Here is a 19913-nt window from a genome sequence, read left to right as displayed (position 1 = left end):
CCAGTCAGTAACAGTTCACTGATCGGTGGTCGTATCGTGCCACCAAGCAGTTCATGTACACAGACCTTAAGTGGAACTTACTTACTGGAATAGCTCAGATGTTTACATTTTTTGTATTGTATTTTCAGGAAACAAAAACATGCCACAGCTTCCAGGAAGGAAAGGAAGTGTTCCTAGACTACCAGATCAAGTACCTACTAAAATTGAGCAACCGAGGCCTATACCACACACAGTGGCAGCTAGACCTCCTCCACCACGTCCAACTATCCTTGGCCATTCACCACCAGTGCCTCCCCCAATACCACAAGGACCTCCTCCAATACCACCACCAAGCAGCAAACCCCAGCTGTTGCCATCTTCACCTGTTCCATCTCCTTTTAAAGAGAGACCTGCAAAACCAACAGCAGGATCAACTGGTCCACCATCACCAGTGATTTCTCAAGACAAGACTAAACTTCAAAGACCTACATCCCAGTTTTTTCCGACTACTCCACCACCACTTCCTCCTTATCCTCCACCCACATTACCACCAGGCTATCCTGGTAGGAGAAGCCCTTCTCCTTCAGTGCCTGATGGCAGGGATCATTCAGGACTTCCAGCTCCTCCTTTACCCTCTGTGCCATCTCGGTTAGAAGATTTCATCCCACCACCACCTGATATCAGGGATCTTCCTCCACCTCCACCACCTCCTCTACCTCTATTTTCAGCGTCTACCAAGCGCAGATTATCTGAGCCATTGCCGCCTCCACCTGTCTTTACTAATGAACACAGTAATATTCCACCACAACCACCAAAGGTGCATTCTGGACGACCTGCAGTTCCACCAGCACCTGGACTTGGAAGGCCTAACAAACCTGCTGGTAAGATTTATATAACAAGATTTCTTTGTCGCTCTATTGGGAGACCCAGACAATTGGTGTATAGCTACTGCCTCCGGAGGCCACACAAAGTATTACACTTAAAAGTGTAAGGCCCCTCCCCTACTGCCTATACACCCCCCGTGGGATCACGGGCTCCTCAGTTTTCATGCTTTGTGCGAAGGAGGTCAGACATCCACGCATAGCTCCACTGTTTAGTCAGCAGCAGCTGCTGACTTTGTCGGATGGAAGAAAAGAGGGCCCATACTAGGGCCCCCAGCATGCTCCCTTCTCACCCCACGTTTGTTGGCGGTGTTTGTTAAGGTTGAGGTACCCATTGCGGGTACGGAGGCTGGAGCCCACATGCTGTTTTCCTTCCCCATCCCCTTAGGGCTCTGGGTGAAGTGGGATCCTATCGGTCTCCAAGCACAGGAGACCGTGCTCCGTCCACAGCCCCTGGGAATCTGCTGGACGTGGAGATGAGTATCGTCAGGGACAGGACCCTGCTACATTAAGGTACTCTGTGTCCCCGTACAAATCGCGCACACACACTGCAGCATTGCTGGGTGTGTTAGTGCGCCGGGGACAGCAGCGCGACACGCTTGTGCTTTACTCACCGCAGCTTTGCTGCGTGAGTTTATGTATTAGGGACTGCCGCGCCAGCCGCTGCTGGCGGTTTTTTACACTGCGGCGCGGCTGGGATTTGTGGTGCGCCGGGGACTTCCGCGCTGGCCGTGCATATATGACGGCCGCGCTTATAAATCGAGTCCCCGGCTTTTGCGGCCTAGTTCCGTTTCGTTCCCGCCCCCAGGCCTGCCAGTCAGGGGAAGGGCGGGACGCTGGTCAGAACGTCAGCGCTGAGGGCTGGAGTCTGCTTAGCATACTCCACCCCCCTCACTGGGCACAGTGGGACGCCAGTTTCCCGCACTTTGTCTGGGGCACGCCCACGGCCCGCCCCTCTTCATAGGACGCCGGCAGCCATTCCTGTTTGCAGTCTGACTGGAGAGGGGAGACAAGCTCTGGGAGACCCAGACACGGGATTCTGGCGACCACACACCCGCTGGCAGCGGGCGGTAAGAGGCACCTCGGGTGCTGACCCCATTAGTGCCGAAGTGTTCATTTGTACTTTATGCTTGTATGCTATACAGTGCACTGTACGGTCGCTATTCTTGGCTATATACCCTCCTAGATTGCTAGACAACAGCATGTCGTCCGCAAAAAGCAAGGGGGCCAAGACACAGGCTTTCTATGCTACTTGTACCGCATGTGGGGCTGTTCTACCGGCAGGTGCCACTGACCCCCATTGTGTGCAATGCTCGGCCCCTGTAGCACTTGCTCAGCCAGGGTCTCTGCTAGAAGTGGCCCAAGGAGAACCGCCTGTGAACACTGTCCAGGTGACAGGGACGGAGTTTGCAGTTTTTGCTGATAAACTGTCGGTGACTATGTCTAAAATCCTTGAGACTTTGCAGTACAGACCGGTAGCTCAGACCATGGGCACTGTTGATTCAATGCTCACTGGCCTCCCCCATTTGGAACAAATCCGTGCTCCGGGGGGGTCCCATGCATCCCGGTGTGATGGCTCTGACACGGACGACAGTCCCAGACAGCCTAAGCGAGCTCGCTATGAGCGACCCTCGACTTCATCACACTGGTCAGGGTCCCAGCAGGAGGACTCTCTGTATGATGAGGCAGAGGTAGCTGATCAGGATTCTCATCCTGAGACCGCTCTCAATCTGGATACACCTGATGGGGACGCAATAGTGAATGATCTCATAGCGTCCATTAATAAAATGTTGGATATTTCTTCCCCAGCTCCTCCAGTGGAGGAGTCAGCTTCACAGCAGGAGAAATTCCATTTCAGGTATCCCAAGCGTAAATTGAGTACTTTTCTGGACCACTCTGACTTTAGAGAGTCAGTCCAGAAACACCACGCTTATCCAGATAAGCGTTTCTCCAAACGTCTTAAGGATACACGTTATCCCTTTCCCCCGGACGTGGTCAAGAGCTGGACCCAGTGTCCAAAGGTGGATCCCCCAATCTCCAGGCTTGCGGCTAGATCCATAGTTGCAGTGGAAGATGGGGCTTCACTTAAAGATGCCACTGACAGACAGATGGAACTCTGGTTGAAATCCATCTATGAAGCTATCGGCGCGTCGTTTGCTCCCGCATTCGCAGCTGTATGGGCACTCCAAGCTATTTCAGCTGGTCTGGCGCAGATTGACACTGTCACACGTACACCTGTTCCGCAAGTAGCGTCCTTAACCTCTCAAATGTCTGCATTTGCGTCTTACGCTATTAATGCTGTCCTGGACTCTACAAGCCGTACGGCAGTGGCGTCCGCCAACTCCGTGGTTTTACGCAGAGCATTGTGGTTAAGGGAATGGAAGGCAGATTCTGCTTCCAAGAAGTGCTTAACCAGTTTACCATTTTCTGGTGACAGACTGTTTGGTGAGAGATTGGATGAAATCATTAAACAGTCCAAGGGTAAGGATTCTTCCTTACCTCAGCCCAGACCAAATAAACCCCAACAGAGGAGGGGACAGTCCAGGTTTCGGTCCTTTCGAGGCTCGGGCAGGTCCCAATTCTCCTCGTCCAAAAGGACTCAAAAGGATCAGAGGAGCTCAGATTCTTGGCGGGCTCAGTCACGCCCAAAGAAAGCAGCTGGAGGAACCGCTACCAAGGCGGCTTCCTCATGACTCTCGGTCTCCTCTCTCCGCATCCTCGGTCGGTGGCAGGCTCTCCCGCTTTGGCGACATTTGGCTGCCACATGTCAAAGACCGTTGGGTGAGAGACATTCTGTCTCACGGGTACAGGATAGAGTTCAGCTCTCGTCCTCCAACTCGATTCTTCAGAACTTCTCCGCCTCCCGGCCGAGCCATGGCTCTTCTGCAGGCGGTGTGCTCTTTAAAGGCAGAAGGAGTGGTGATCCCTGTTCCTCTTCAGGAGCAAGGTCAGGGTTTTTACTCCAATTTGTTTGTGGTGCCAAAAAAGGACGGGTCTTTCCGTCCTGTTCTGGACCTAAAACTGCTCAACAAGCACGTGAAAACCAGGCGGTTCCGGATGGAATCCCTCCGCTCCGTCATCGCCTCAATGTCTCAAGGAGATTTCCTAGCATCAATAGACATCAAGGATGCTTATCTCCACGTGCCGATTGCTCTAGAGCACCAGCGTTTTCTACGCTTCGTTATAGGAGACGAGCACCTTCAGTTCGTAGCCCTGCCTTTCGGTCTGGCGACAGCCCCAAGGGTCTTCACCAAGGTCATGGCAGCAGTAGTAGCAGTCCTGCACTCTCAGGGTCACTCTGTGATCCCTTACTTGGACGATCTACTTGTCAAGGCACCCTCTCAAGAGGCATGCCAACACAGTCTGAACGTTGCGCTGGAGACTCTCCAGAGTTTCGGGTGGATCATCAACTTTTCAAAGTCAAATCTGACTCCAACCCAATCGATAACATACCTTGGCATGGAGTTTCATACTCTATCAGCGATAGTGATGCTTCCGCTGGACAAACAGCGTTCACTACAGACAGGGGTGCAATCTCTCCTTCAGGGACAGTCGCACCCCTTGAGACGCCTCATGCACTTCTTAGGGAAGATGGTTGCAGCAATGGAGGCAGTCCCTTTTGCGCAGTTTCATCTGCGTCCACTACAATGGGACATTCTCCGCCAATGGGACGGGAAGTCGACGTCCCTAGACAGGAACGTCTCCCTTTCTCAGGCAGCCAAGGACTCTCTTCAGTGGTGGCTTCTTCCCTCCTCACTGTCCATAGGAAAATCCTTCCTACCCCCATCCTGGGCGGTGGTCACAACGGACGCGAGTCTATCAGGGTGGGGAGCAGTTTTTCTCCACCACCGGGCTCAAGGTACGTGGACTCAGCAAGAGTCCACCCTTCAGATCAATGTTCTGGAAATCAGAGCAGTGTATCTTGCCCTACGAGCCTTCCAGCAGTGGCTAGAAGGCAAGCAGATCCGAATTCAGTCGGACAACTCCACAGCGGTGGCATACATCAACCACCAAGGAGGGACACGCAGTCGGCAAGCCTTCCAGGAAGTCCGGCGAATTCTGACGTGGGTGGAAGACACAGCATCCACCATATCCGCAGTTCACATCCCGGGCGTAGAAAACTGGGAAGCAGACTTCCTCAGTCGCCAGGGTATGGACGCAGGGGAATGGTCTCTTCACCCGGACGTGTTTCAGGAGATCTGTCGCCGCTGGGGGAGGCCGGATGTCGACCTAATGGCGTCCCGGCACAACAACAAGGTCCCGGCCTTCATGGCACGGTCTCACGATCTCAAAGCTCTAGCGGCGGACGCCTTAGTCCAAGATTGGTCGCAGTTCCGGCTGCCTTATGTGTTCCCACCTCTGGCGCTGTTGCCCAGAGTGCTACGCAAGATCAGGTCCGACTGCCGCCGCGCCATCCTCGTCGCCCCAGACTGGCCAAGGAGGTCGTGGTACCCGGATCTGTGGCATCTCACGGTAGGACAACCGTGGGCAATACCAGACCGACCAGACTTGCTGTCTCAAGGGCCGTTTTTCCATCAGAATTCTGCAGCCCTGAGCCTGACTGTGTGGCCATTGAGTCCTGGATCCTAGCGTCTACAGGATTATCTCAAGAGGTCATTGCCACCATGAGACAGGCTAGAAAACTAACCTCTGCTAAGATCTACCACAGGACGTGGAAGATATTCTTAGCTTGGTGCTCTGCTCAGGGAGTTTCTCCCTGGCCATTTGCTTTGCCTACTTTTCTTTCCTTCCTGCAATCCGGGTTGGAAAAAGGTCTCTCGCTCGGCTCCCTTAAGGGACAAGTCTCTGCGCTATCTGTATTTTTTCAGAAGCGCCTAGCACGACTCCCTCAGGTACGCACGTTCCTGCAAGGGGTTTGTCATATCGTCCCTCCTTACAAGCGGCCGTTAGAGCCCTGGGATCTGAACAGGGTTCTAATTGCTCTCCAGAAGCCGCCTTTCGAGCCTTTGAGGGATGTTTCCCTTTCTCGCCTTTCACAGAAAGTGGCCTTTCTAGTAGCGGTCACATCTCTTCGGAGAGTGTCCGAGCTAGCAGCACTGTCATGCAAATCCCCCTTCCTGGTGTTTCACCAGGACAAGGTGGTTCTGCGCCCGATTCCGGAGTTTCTTCCTAAGGTGGTATCCCCCTTTCATCTCAATCAGGATATCTCCTTACCTTCTTTGTGTCCTCGTCCAGTTCATCAATGTGAAAAGGATTTGCATTTGTTGGATCTGGTGAGAGCACTCAGAATCTACATTTCCCGCACGGCTCCTCTGCGCCGTTCGGATGCACTCTTTGTCCTTGTCGCTGGCCAGCGTAAAGGATCGCAAGCTTCCAAATCCACCCTGGCTCGGTGGATCAAGGAACCAATTCTTGAAGCCTACCGTTCTGCGGGGCTTCCGGTTCCCTCAGGGCTGAAGGCCCATTCTACCAGAGCCGTGGGTGCGTCCTGGGCATTACGGCACCAGGCTACGGCTCAGCAAGTGTGCAAGGCGGCTACTTGGTCGAGTCTGCACACTTTTTCCAAGCATTATCAGGTGCATACCTATGCTTCGGCGGACGCCAGCCTAGGTAGACAAGTCCTTCAGGCGGCAATTGCCCACCTGTAAAGAAGGGCCGTTTTTATGGCCCTATCACGAGGTATTATTTTACCCACCCAGGGATTGCTTTTGGACATCCCAATTGTCTGGGTCTCCCAATAGAGCGACAAAGAAGAAGGGAATTTTGTTTACTTACCGTAAATTCCTTTTCTTCTAGCTCTAATTGGGAGACCCAGCACCCACCCCTGTTTTTTTGTATACACATGTTGTTCATGTTGAATGGTTTCAGTTCTCCGATATTCCTTCGGATTGAATTTGTTTAAACCAGTTTATTGGCTTTCCTCCTTCTTGCTTTTGCACTAAAACTGAGGAGCCCGTGATCCCACGGGGGGTGTATAGGCAGTAGGGGAGGGGCCTTACACTTTTAAGTGTAATACTTTGTGTGGCCTCCGGAGGCAGTAGCTATACACCAATTGTCTGGGTCTCCCAATTAGAGCTAGAAGAAAAGGAATTTACGGTAAGTAAACAAAATTCCCTTCTTTGTTGATTTCATTTATCGGCTATCATTATTATTCCTTTATCATAAATATCCCTAATTTATAAATGATGCTTTTTTCCATATCACTTGAGTCTACAATGTCTTAAGTCGTCTTTACAGGGAATGGTAAAATGTGCTGTGTATTCTTCTATAATGTTTGCAAAACGTGATACAGTGGAACCTCGCTTAACGAGTAACCCAGTTAACGAAAATTTCGCTTAACAAGCAAAGCTTTCTTTACATTTGTAACTCTGTTTACGAGAAAGCTTTGCTGTACGAGCAAAATACTCATCGCACACACTTCCGGTTCCGTACATCCACCACAATCTGACCCGCTCTTGCAGTCCACACAAACACACACAAACACGCACAAAACACACACAAACAAACACGCACGCACACACATACAGTATTATGCTCACCTTACCTTCTGTTCCATCGCCAGCCTCATGGTTCTTGTAGTTCGCCAGTGCATCGTGACGAGCGACGAATCCTCGCAGCGAACTAAAAGATCCAGGAGGCCGGCGACGGAATGGAAGGTAAGGTGAGCATAATATGTGTACCTTCCGTTCCATCGCCGGCCTCCTGGGTCCTGTAGTTCGCCGCTCCAGGCTGTGTATCGGTAACCATCGGCGATGAGGCAGGAACTTTCACTGTCAGACGCTACTCAAAGGCAGCGTGCTGACCAATCAGAGGCAATCAGCTCCTGCCTTTGACTTCAGCGCTCTGGGTGCGGATGTTCCTCCCTCGTCGTCATGGTTACCTGATACACAGCCCGTGCCAGCGAACAGCAAGTCCCAGCAGGCCGGCGATGGAACGGAAGGTAAGGTGAGCATAATGTGTGCTTGAGTTTGTGTGTGTTTGTTTGTGTGTGTTTGTGTGAGTTTGTGTGTGTTTGTGCATGTGTGGAATGGCACAACAGGGGACCAGGATGGGACATATAACAAGTTGTGGAACGAATTTTCTGAGCTTGCATTATTTTCTATGTGAAATCTTGCTTTGCTGAACGAGTAACTTGGTTAACAAGCACAGTCCCAGAACGGATTGTACTCGTTAACCAAGGTTCCACTGTATATCTTTTTTGCCCATTTGTACAGTGTTTCTAAATGTTTCTAAGTCAGGGACCCCCATGATCATACACTATGTTGCACCTATTAAAAGTAAAGGATAGTTACAGTATCAGTACCCTGGGAGACATGCTGTAAAACCTCTGGTTAAACATTTAGACATTCAAGAATTCTTACAATGAAAATTATTTTAATTAAAGAAAACTAGATATGAAAATGTAAACTGCATCTTAATGGAGATTTTCATTTTTTACTCAGGGAACAGTGTTGGCCGATTGGCTCCTCCACCACCGCCTCCTGCGCGATCACCATCTACTGAGCTTTCTAGCAGGCAGCAGGGCAATCATCAGGCTCCAACCAGAAGCCCAGCACAGCCGGGATACCGCCCTGCTAGTCCTGGAAATGTGCACTCTTTTGGTAATGTTTTCACATGTATTCTTTATGTAAAATGTTTATGCCAGACACAAAACTGTTTTGTGTACAGAGGTTGTTGTTGGTTATTTAAAAAACCCCGAAAAAAACAATTAGATCCAATTGTCTAAATATTTTCTTGGTGAGTTGTTTTTATAATGGCACTTACATGGCTTAGCTGGCTCATTTTCATGTTTTTATCTGGTCTTCAAGAGCAACATGCCCTGTGAGTTTCCCACAGATTAAAGGGCTTTTGCTGAATCTGAGATTGATGCTCTACCCTTAGGATGAGTAGGAGCTTCTTCTTAGGATAAAGAAGGGGCTGTTCAGTACTGCGCAGCTGTGCCTGGTACCGCAGCTCATCCACACAGACAAGAGCAGTGAAGGAACCTCGTCTTAGCTATGATTGGCTTGAATAAAAACACCAGAGACCTCTGTTTCTCGGTTGGATCCCTTAGAAGATAGAATCATTGCCTTTATATGATGCCTGGATATGGGGAAGTACCAAGCCAATGGTGAAAAGGAGGGGAAGCCCTGTGTCTAGGGAAGGGGGAGATGGTGAACCCTGACCAAACCTACCGCTGACCCCTTGCTTCCCTCACCACCCTAGATAGGTTCCGCACCTATGCACCAAGCCAGATACCTGACCCTGGCTGACCCTGAAATAGGCTTCAAGTACGGAGCAGATGGAATGAGCGCTTAGTCAACCCCACTAAGCTCTGATAGAACACACAGGGAATACACACAGGGGAAAGTAAACAAATAACATCTCCAGATGACTCAGTGAGAAGAACTGCAACAACAACGTTTCTCCAGATGAATACAAGCTGACTGCTTGCACTTAAGACTTGTTAAGGGTATAGACCTATAACCAGCAAAGAGTAAGGGGGAATGAGGGTATTTAAAGACACAAAGGGAAGTACTGAAGATTAACTGCTACAAAAGGTGAGGAAATCTGCAGGGTCCTAAAGAGAAAAGGATAAATGCCAAGCAGGGAAAAAGGCAAAGTCAGAGGGCAGCTTGTGTAGCTAAATGCTGTGACCTTCTACTGCCGGAAACTACAGGACTTGTCTGTCAAAGTGTGACACACCTGTGCAAACATTTACCTGATTGAATGGGATTGTTAAATATTGGAGGTGGGAGATTGCTTGAGAGTGCTTGGATTGAGAGCCCTTGTGGGGTCTGCTGCCAAGTTAAAGTCAAATTGACATTGATTCTTATATAAAAAGAAGGGTACAATGTGGGGTTTTTTTAATATGATATTGTAATTCTTTCTGAAATACATGTTTATTGTTTCAAAATTGTAAATATGCTAAAATATTTTTGTGAATATACAGAATTCATATTTGATGTTGTTGCCATCGCTGAGGCTGAGTTAATTTAAAATAAAAAACAAGGCCTTTGAAAAAAAGAGATCTCGTCATAGTTAGGTCAGTAGTGACTTAACATAATTAATATAGAAGACTATTTTCTGCAAAATCTTACTCGTCTTGTCTTTTTTACAGATGACTTTGAATCTAAGTTTACCTTTCATTCAGTGGAGGACTTGCCTCCACCAGAAGTGTATGAACAGTTTGAAAGGGTTTACCCCAGCAAAACCCCTTATGGTACGTCCTTCACTGCAAATATACTCTGAAGAATACAGGAAATGATTTGTGTCTTCCTTCTTGTGAACCCAGTGCACATCTATTTCTAGTTTGGGGGTAAAGAAAATGAAACTTCATCTTGCATTTCGTATCTGAAGTTAAGCTTATGTGCACCCTCTTATAAGACCCCATTGATACCTTTATTATTAAATTCAGTTTTTAAGTTTCAGGAATAATATACTTCATGCAGAGGATGGATTCATTACACAGCGGATACTAACTGCGCTTAGATCACATTTAGGTCCATTATTTTACTTGAACGAATAGTGCAATATTGTGATGTTGCTTTGCTCTAGTTTGGTCACCATATATTTTAATAGAAACCTGTCACACTTGGGGACCCCCAAGCCTTTTTAAACATTGTTTTTATTAGTTTTAAAGGGAATCTGGCAGAAGGTTTTTGTTATGTAATCTGAAGACAGCATGCTGTAGGGGTTAATACATAGAATTCAGCCATGTGTCTCTTATCACAAAGTGTGTTGTTGTTTACTTGCTGTTTGTTTAAGCAGCAGTATCATTGGTGTGACAGTCAGGCACACAGCCACTTGTTCGAGACGCCCCTGCTAGGATTAGCAGCTTCTCACTGTCTATAGACAGAACCTGGTGTGGGCGGGGACAGCTTTCTGAGCTCTGCTGCATTGCTAAACATTGATTGTGTCAGAACCACTGCACCAAGTAAACTAAGTGATACATCTTTGGATTCAGGAACTCTTTCCACATTATGCTGCTCTCAAATGAGGTAACACAAGATACCTGACAGATTTCCTTTAAAGGGAATCTGTCACTCCGTAAATGAAAATTAAAAATTAAAATAATTAGTTATATTGGGGCCATAATCCCTATAAAAATCATATAAGCATATGGGGTTAATCTGCACATTAACATAGTTCTGACTGTGCGACTGGCCCACTGAGCCCTGTTTCTGGGAGCAAACAAACTTTATTCCTCCCGGCAGCCTCAGGCTTTCAGTCATAGGGGTGCGGCCAGCGCGTCTTCAGTCACTGCTCAGTACACAGTGAGCGGCGGCTGTAACCCCACCAAGCACTGACTGACAACCGGCTCTGTACTGAAGCAAAGCAATTGCCATGAGCAATAAAGTACATTTCCTCCCAGTATTGGGGACCTCACTGCGGCAGCTGCACAGTGTCAGAAGGCTAGTAACTTGCAGATTAATCCCATATTTGCAGGGTGATAGAATCTTTTTTACATGACAGGTTCGCTTTAAAACTCGCTTTATCCCATATGCAAACAAAAGGGTTTCAGAGCACACTCAGGGTATGACCACACTTTGCGTTTTTACCTGTGTTTCTCCAGCGTTTTGAGCTGCAGCGTTTTCATGCCAAAAGGCATGCGTTTTGCTTTTCCATAATAGTCTATGGAAAAGGTTGATTTCTAGACCACACTTTGCGTTTTAAAATGCTGCATTTCATTTGCATATTTTGTGGCAAAAAACATGCGTTCAAAGAAGCAGCATGTCAATTGTTTTTGCAATTTTGGGTGCGTTTTGCTAACATTGAAGTCAATGAGAAATGGCAAAAACCAAGAAACTTCAAATTTCCTGCGTTTTACCTGCTTTTTAGGTGCAGAAAACATGCGTTTTGGACTTCAAAAACGCATGCTTTTCTGACATTAAAATAATGGAATAATATGTCCCTTTACACACACACATAATCCGACAATTAAATTAAAGAAAATTATCATTTTATTGCTATTTTAGCATTAAATATCATAAAACCGCTATAATTTCATGAAATATAACTTTTTTCTTTATTAATTCACAAATTATAAATGTATTGTTTTTTTTTTTCTATTTTCATTCTGTTTGACATGTAGGGCAACGCAAAGTGCGGTCATAGCCTCAATGCACCTTTACACTCCCTCACCTTGCATACTAAGCAGTTCCCTGACTATAATTAACAGTGCTCACTTGGTCAGAATGGCGCTGCCTGACACTAAGGTGGGCTTTGCACACTACGACATCGCAGGTGCGATGTCGGTGGGGTCATGTCGAAAGTGACGCACTTCCTGCGTCGCTCTCGACATCGTAGTGTGTAAATCCTAGATGATACGATTGAGCGCAAAAGCGTCGTAATCGTATCATCGGTGTAGCGTTGGCGAATTCCGTAATTACAGTGACGCGACGGCCCGATGTTGTTCCTCGCTCCTGCGGCAGCACACATCGCTGTGTGTGAAGTCGCAGGAGCGAGGAACATCTCCTACCTGCATCACCGCGGCTCCCGTCGGCTATGCGGAAGGAAGGAGGTGGGCGGGATGTTTACATCCCGCTCATCTCCGCCCCTCCACTCCTATTGGCCACCTGCCATGTGATGCCGAATGACCCGCCCCCTTAATAAAGAGGCGGTTCGCCGGCCAGAGCGACGTTGCAGGGCAGGTGAGTGCATGTGAAGCAGCCGTAGCGATAATATTCGCTACGGCAGCTATCACAATGATATCGCAGCTGCGACGGGGGCGGGTACTATCGCGCTCGGCATCGCAGCATCAGCTTGCGATGTCGCAGCGTGCAAAGTACCCCTAAGGGTTCGTGCCTGTGATCCGTATTCACAGCGTTTTGGATGGAGTGTGTTTTCACTACATCCAAAACGCTGCATTCTGCAGTACAAGCACATTGGATAGGATTTATAGAAATCCCATGCTCACTGTGCTTGTTTTTCCCATAGCTTAAATGGACAAGCAGTGCAGTTTCTCAAGCCGCAGCATATCAATGTATGCTGTGGAGCCGCGAGTGTTCTCCGCAGAGAGAACAAAATAAAAATCTGCAGCTGCCCGAATATTCATTGTGGGAGCGGGCAGCTATGGTCTCCTGTGGGGAACACTCGCGGCCCTGCCAGAGAGGACACACTGCATCCAGGACACAGCGTGCACATACCCTAACTGTGGCTCTGTGCATGTACACTGACTATGAAGGAGTGGGTCTCCCTTCCATCATTGCCTCCTCAATGCAATTGCTGCTTCCTACACCCTGAAGCAATACCAACCAATAGATAGTCATATAGAGTCATATATCCACCATTATGAATATAATCAATTAATTTATTAGACATATATTAAAACAAACTAACAATACAATACAACATCAAGGTGCACGATAAGGATAGCAAGTGAGGAGATCACAGCATTGCAGATCACTGTCCATGTGGGGTGGGTGTAAAGTGCATGTGCATAATAGCAGAAGGAAGTACCCAGTTGGAAGCCCAGCCACAATAGCAGAATATAAAGTGCATGTGCCAAAGAGCAGCTGAAATGCTGGGCTCACAGAGAATTATAAACACTCACCCATAATACCCTGAGATCTGCGAGGCTGTGACTCTCCAAGACCCCTACGTGCGTTTCACATGGGCTACTACTTCTTCTAGTCACTACCTATTATCCTTTATAGTCCCTTTTCGTTAATCTTTTGTGTGCCTGGACCCACATAGTGTGTCACTACCACAGCCCCATTTCTTTGTTCGGATGTTGATGATATCTAAACCCTGAAGCGTAGTGAGTAGCTTTAGAAGAGGAGAGGATCAGTTATGTGCTCCTCGAGAATAGGTCAATATCAGGGCTGAATAATGGAAGTGATTCAGGAAAACAAGTACTGACACACACTTCTATAAAGCAGTCATTTTCCTGTAGAATTGGATGCACACTTAAAAAATGTAAACACCACTTGTTACGCTTTAGTACAACATGTTTATTGTGCAGTTCTACTCATAATCAACTTCACCTTAATCTTATGAAAACCCTTTAAGTTTTAATATTCACTTTATATCTTGCCAGTTCCCTCAAGACCGATGCCTCAGTGGCCACAGATGAGATGAGAAAATCTTCATTACAACTGAAGCACAAAGAGACTTGCTGAAGATTGAAGCTTTCCTATAAGCAAATGATATAAATGTACATAAAGCACAGCGTATACAATATTTATGGATTTTCCAAAGCTACAATCAAGAAATCTGTATAGACTGGACGAAAATGTGTCCTTTTGAATGGGACATCAACATCACTGTGGTGCTGTCTATATCGTATATATCCCCTGAATGTCACTTATTCCAGAGCTTTACCTGTTCAGCGAGTGTTAATGCTGAGACGAGTGCCTTATTAATAGTTTAACTGAACACTTTCAGCCCGATTCATCACAATGTTTCATTGTAAATTGCTTTTAAAATTTGCAAATATTTTGCGGCATTTGGCATTTTCTCACTTGTTTCACTCAGCTCTGATAAAATGAGTGGGGCCTTGTACAAGGGCACGGTGGGATGTCACGATGAGCGGCGGCATTCACTATGCCACAAATCTTACTCTAGTCCCTGACTGGATTATGGTGAGGCACATGCCACTTCATGCCTCAACTGATTCAGTAAGTCACATTCTCCTCTTAGTGAATCAGGGTCCTTGCACTCCATCACACCCCCTTATCAAGACAGAGGTGAAAAACACCAGTCATGATTAATCGGGGCCTTTTCTTCTACACTGTGTTCCAAATTATTATGCAAAAAATATTTTTTCATATTTTCCTAAATTAACTTTATGAATTGCAGTCATTATTTTCCAGTCATCTACTATTCGAGTATAATTGAAATGTTTTTGATCAAACTGCCTATGAAAACAGTATATTTTTAAAAATAACAAACACTCAAAATGCACTCAACATTCATGTTCCAAATTATTATGCACAGCAGAGTTTTCAACCTTTTAATTTTATTTTGAAAAACAAAATGGTCAGTTGTGAAATTCTAAGCATTATCCGCTTATCACAAAATGAAATCAAACAGTTTTCAAGTCAAAACTTAATTCTAGGTGATGTTACATTTGCACATAGAACCCCTTGTTCGAAAGAAGCTTCTAAACTCTCTCGTCCATGGAATTTGTCAGTTTTTGGATGGTTTTTGCTTCAATTGTTTTGCATGTGGACAGAATACCCTCCCAGAGCTGTTGCTTAGATGTGAACTGCCTCCCGCCATCATAGACACTCCTTTTGATGATGCTCTAGAGGTTCTCAATGGGGTAGAGGTCAGGGGAAGATGGTGGCCACACCATAAGTTTGTCCTCTTTTATGCCCATAGCAGCTAGAGATGCAGATGTGTTATTTGAAGCATGAGAATGTGCATTATCATACATGAAAATGATCTTGCTGCTGAATGCACGGTTCTTGCTCCTGAACCATGGCAGAAAGTGCTGTTTTAGAAACTCCATGTAGATTATGGAGTTCATCTTTACCCCTTCAGGGATCCTAAAGGGGCCGACAATATCTCTCCCCATGATTCCAGTCCAAAACATTACTCCACCTCCTCCTTGTTGGCGCCTTAGCCGTGTTTTCATGGGGTGTCCATCAACCAGCCATCCTCCACTCCATCCATCTGGACCATCGAACGTTGCACGGCTCTCATCGGTGAACAAAACAGTTTGGAAGTCAGTCTTCATGTATCATTTGGCACACTGGAGCCGTTTCTCCTTGTGTGCAGTGGATAGAGGTGGTCGACAGGATGGCTTACGCACAGCTGCAAACCTCTGAAGGACCCTGCATCTTGTTGTTCGGGCGACGTTGGAGGCACCAGCAGCTTCAAAAACTTCTCTGCTGCTATGACAAGGCATTTTAGCAGCTGCTCTTTTAACCTGACACAATTGCCTGTTGGAAAGAGTCCTCAATTTCTCCTTATCAGCACGCACACGCGTGTGCTGGGAATCAGCTACATACTTCTTGATTGTGCGATGATCACGATGAAGTGTCTTGGCAATGTTGATTGTAGTCATGCCTTCACCTAAATACTCCACAATTTGTTGCTTCTTAGCAGTCGACACATCCTTTTTCTTTCCCATTTTGGCAAAAAATGTAGCCTGCTTAATAATGTGGAACATCCTTCTTAAGTAGTCTTGCCTTTATTTGGACACACCTGCCAAACTAATGTGCACAGGTATCTGCAATTGCTTTCAGTGATATAGAGAGCCCTGACACACCTCACCATCAATGATTTTAAATGACAAACAAAACATTTCTAACCTTATCACTCCTAAACCCTTTTTGCATAATAATTTGGAACACAGTGTATGTACAATTATTACATTCGTTCTCTTTGAGTCAGACCGGTGAAGAGCAGAGGCTGCCCCAGGTAATGTTAGTGGATATCCTGTGTTTGCTGTCTTTTTCTGTATTATATCATTATCGCCCTATTATATTTATCTGTTATATCAGGGAGAACTTACCACATAAAATCTAGGAAGTGTAAGAATCAAATAGCAAAACCTAACAAAAAATAGACCAAGAAGTAAACTGAGTTTAAAAACCAATTTTGTCTCTAAAAAGTAGAAACAAAATTCTCTGCCTACCTTTCCAATACTGTAACTATACAAAAAGCGCCTGTACATAGTTGTGTTGGGTGCCGTAGGTCACCCCATTTCAAGTAAATTGACCTGAACCACAATTATTATTTTAGAAAACCCTGTTATGATGGTGACAGTAACGAGGACCTCATCTGAGTGGAGGACATTTTTGACGATATGATCATTTTCCCACACAAATAATGTTTATTTATTGCTGTAGATTTGGGTCTATAATCAAATTTATCAATGAAATATTATGATTGTAGCAAAAAATCACGTGTGATCATCTGGATACAGCATTTGCCGGTTTTTGTTTTTTTTTAAGTAATTTTCTTTTTTAATTTGTGGTTTTTACTGATTTCTTTTGCATCAAATTTATCAAAATGGTGATGCAATTCATGAATTTTGCATAAAACTCAAAACTGTCAACATTATTTGCAACTCTATAGTGGAAAAAGTCACATATTTTGTTGTTACAAACAAAATGCAACAAATAAAATCACTAGCAGAAAACAAATAGATTTGCGCCAAATTTTGTTGTCACACCTGTGGCTTGTGCAACTGGTAAGCACTGCCCTACTCACTGTGGTCACCGCTCTGCTCTTCCCAGCCTCAGTTTATCTCGCTAAACTACCTCCTGTAGCCTTTCCAGCTCTGCTGCATCCTCCTGCTATTTGTGAGCTCCACCTGGCTATAGGGAGGAACAGCTTGACCCTGTAGCAATTTAACCCTGCTGTGTCCTGCAGAGAATAGGTTCCCTGGCAAATCCTGTACCAGTTTGGTCAGAATGGTGGGATTAACTACCTGAAATAGACCACACATTGGTTCCTACAGTAGCTGTTCATCTTCTAGCATCCTGTTCTTTACATGCATCCTGCATTTACATATTCTCCTGTGTATGACCCGGTTTGTTTACCCGTCCTGTCTGATCTCTCCATTCCTGACCCCAGCTACATCTTTGATTCTGTGCTGTCGGCTCTGCCCTTGGACTGTGACTACGTTTGTGCCCTCTGTACCTGGTACACCTGCCTTGAACCGTCGGTCAGCTGCTGCAGTCCCAGGACTATCCTGCAAGTGGTGCCTGGCGACTACCTGCGGCCCTGCCTATCCTCACCATCAGAGGCTCTAGTGAAAACCCGATAGTTTAATAGTCACACTCCTGCAGGGTAAGTCTGGCCCTTGGCACAGTGGTTGCAAACCCACCAGCGTAACATTTGTGACTTTAAAAAAGTCACATTTCATGAATCTGTCTAAAACATCTGGAAAAGCCACCTTGACATCTAAATTAGAACACTAACACCACCAAAAAATAAAACTTGGAAAAGGTGCAAATGGTTTGATTAATTTGTTGAAAATCAAAAGTCATTAATTGAGAGGTATTCATGCCAAAAACTGTTGGAAATGTGATGATGAATTGGGCCCTTAGTATGTAGGTTAGGAGGCATCCATAAAACTCAATCTACCCTAAAGATCTAGAGGAATAGTGGGCTATGCTATTTCATACAAACATAGATATACAGTAAAATATACATAGTTATAGGCAACCCTATAGGTGTGCCCAACATATTCATGAAGCAAAGGCTGAAACATGATGTAAGCATAGCAGTAAGAAATTTTCTATCATGCCCAATCTTTTTTGTTTCTTTGCTGAAATCCTACTATTCATGATGGTCCACTTTCTCACTATACTTAGAGGTAGATATTGGTCAGTGGCAGGTGGGGCGGGGAGCCACCTCTCATGGACACTGAAGACCTGGCACTATAAGAATATAAGAGAGGACTTCAGGGCTGTAGCAGATAACTGGTGATGTCATGAAAATGGTGGGCTAGGGTAAAAGTAAGTAATATAGCGCTGGAATCAGGGTCTTCTGTCACTACATAATGCTATGAACGGTAGAGTAAACCTCTGGACAGATTTCCTTCAAGGTAGCTGATGTATGTCAGCTAAGTCCATCGATTTTGATAGGATTGGCCAACCAATTGATGTTTACAGTGGTGTCCACTTCACCAATAACAAATGTCAGGGGAAAGACGGATCAGGAATGTCTAATTTTAACATAACTGATACTTATGTTATGTGAGATAAATCAACACCAGGGGGTCTGGCAGCCACGTACTTCCCTTTCTCTGTTGAACAAAGATACGAGGGAAAAACAAGGTGACACCAGTATGAAAGCTACTAAATCAGACGTATCCATCTCTGCCATCTTTGTCTAAAGCAGTGGTCCCCAACCTTTCTTACCTTGAGAGCTCAGAGTGAGGGTTGCCAGCCACTCACAGAGCCCCACCCTACCTCCCCCCTCGTAGTGACACCCAGCACCAAGAGCCCCCATTATAAGTTTAATGAGAGGTAAACCTTTGTCACAGAAGTAACAAAGGCAGTATACTTGCACAAAGAGGTTCCTACCTTAACCCTATTGGGTATTGTCATATCAAGCACTCCCAATACACTATCATATACAGCCTCAATCTTTCTGGCATTATCATCCTATGTCCGGCTCAGAACTCATTTAATTTCATTTTAAACCCAGGGTCAGAATGTGTATACAGATCTGCTCCTCCTAGCTGTTTACTAGACCTGGTGCTAATGCACCAAGCTGGCAGACAGCCACGAGCCACGCATCATGGGCCCGCAAGCCACAGGTTGAGGAATCCCAGATCTAGAGAGTGGCTAAGGGTTTGATGAAGATAAATCTAAACTCTTAAGTCAAAGTATGAGAAATTCTGGCACACATCCTTGTTTTTAGTTCATCTTCTATCATGTGAAAATATCAATGTAAAAGCCTATTTGTAGGAGCCAATAATCGAGGAGTGTCCAGCACTTATCGGCTTGTGTAAACATGCAGGAACGTATGTAAACAGGCAATCATCCGCTGAACAGTAAAATGTTAGTTTGTCACGTGATTGGAACATTAATGCTGGCATTAAAATCCACGATTTCAGCAGCACATCGTCCTATGTAACCATGAGATCGTTCAGCCTGGCTAACCAGGCCACTAAACGGCCGAACAATCATTTATCAGTTGTGGTCGGCAGGTGGAAATGCAACTTAAGCAATGCTAGATCTTTGTTTTAGTTACTGAACCTATTTGTTAAAAAGTATTTTTTTTTCTTAGATGATATCTGATGGATAAAAACACAAACACATTTAAGTGTTTTGGCAAAACCCGGAATCGGATTACGAATTGTGTATGGTTTTGTATATTGTTTTCTAAAAATCTTTATTTCCATTGTCAAATCTGTATGTAACTATAATTTTGAAAAATAAATTCTAACACTTCAGATCAATGTACTGTTGTGTGCTGTATCATTTATCTGTCATTTGCTGAACAAATTATTTGATGGACAAATATCTGCCAGAAATAAAAGATGAAGGCTCAGTGGGGAAAATATATATATTTTTTGTAGTATTTTTCACTGATGTGACCATGAAGTTAGTAACTTATTACAAATTAGACAGGACAAAATTTGGGACATTTTCAGATTAGTAGTTGTCCATTACTTATATATTAACAGCTTATCCTTTAGGG

The 19913-nt window shown here is 45.6% G+C and overlaps 1 protein-coding gene across 2 annotated transcripts in view; it reads left to right on the top strand.

The window, feature by feature from the left end:
• The window catches only part of WIPF3 (WAS/WASL interacting protein family member 3), a 112454-nt gene extending 92783 nt beyond the window's left edge, over window positions 1–19671 (top strand). For both annotated transcript variants that reach the window (XM_075315317.1, XM_075315316.1), the window contains exons 5-8: window positions 129–860; window positions 8264–8422; window positions 9922–10023; window positions 13843–19671. In XM_075315317.1, the coding sequence (XP_075171432.1) occupies window positions 129–860; window positions 8264–8422; window positions 9922–10023; window positions 13843–13883 (1034 nt within the window). In that variant the 3' untranslated portion in view covers window positions 13884–19671. The remainder of the gene's footprint in view (window positions 1–128; window positions 861–8263; window positions 8423–9921; window positions 10024–13842) is intronic.
• The last annotated feature ends 242 nt before the right edge of the window (window positions 19672–19913 follow it).

Source organism: Anomaloglossus baeobatrachus, chromosome 6 (assembly GCF_048569485.1).
Source record: "Anomaloglossus baeobatrachus isolate aAnoBae1 chromosome 6, aAnoBae1.hap1, whole genome shotgun sequence".
Lineage (NCBI taxonomy): Eukaryota > Metazoa > Chordata > Amphibia > Anura > Aromobatidae > Anomaloglossus > Anomaloglossus baeobatrachus.
This window is presented reverse-complemented; position numbering and strand designations above follow the sequence as displayed.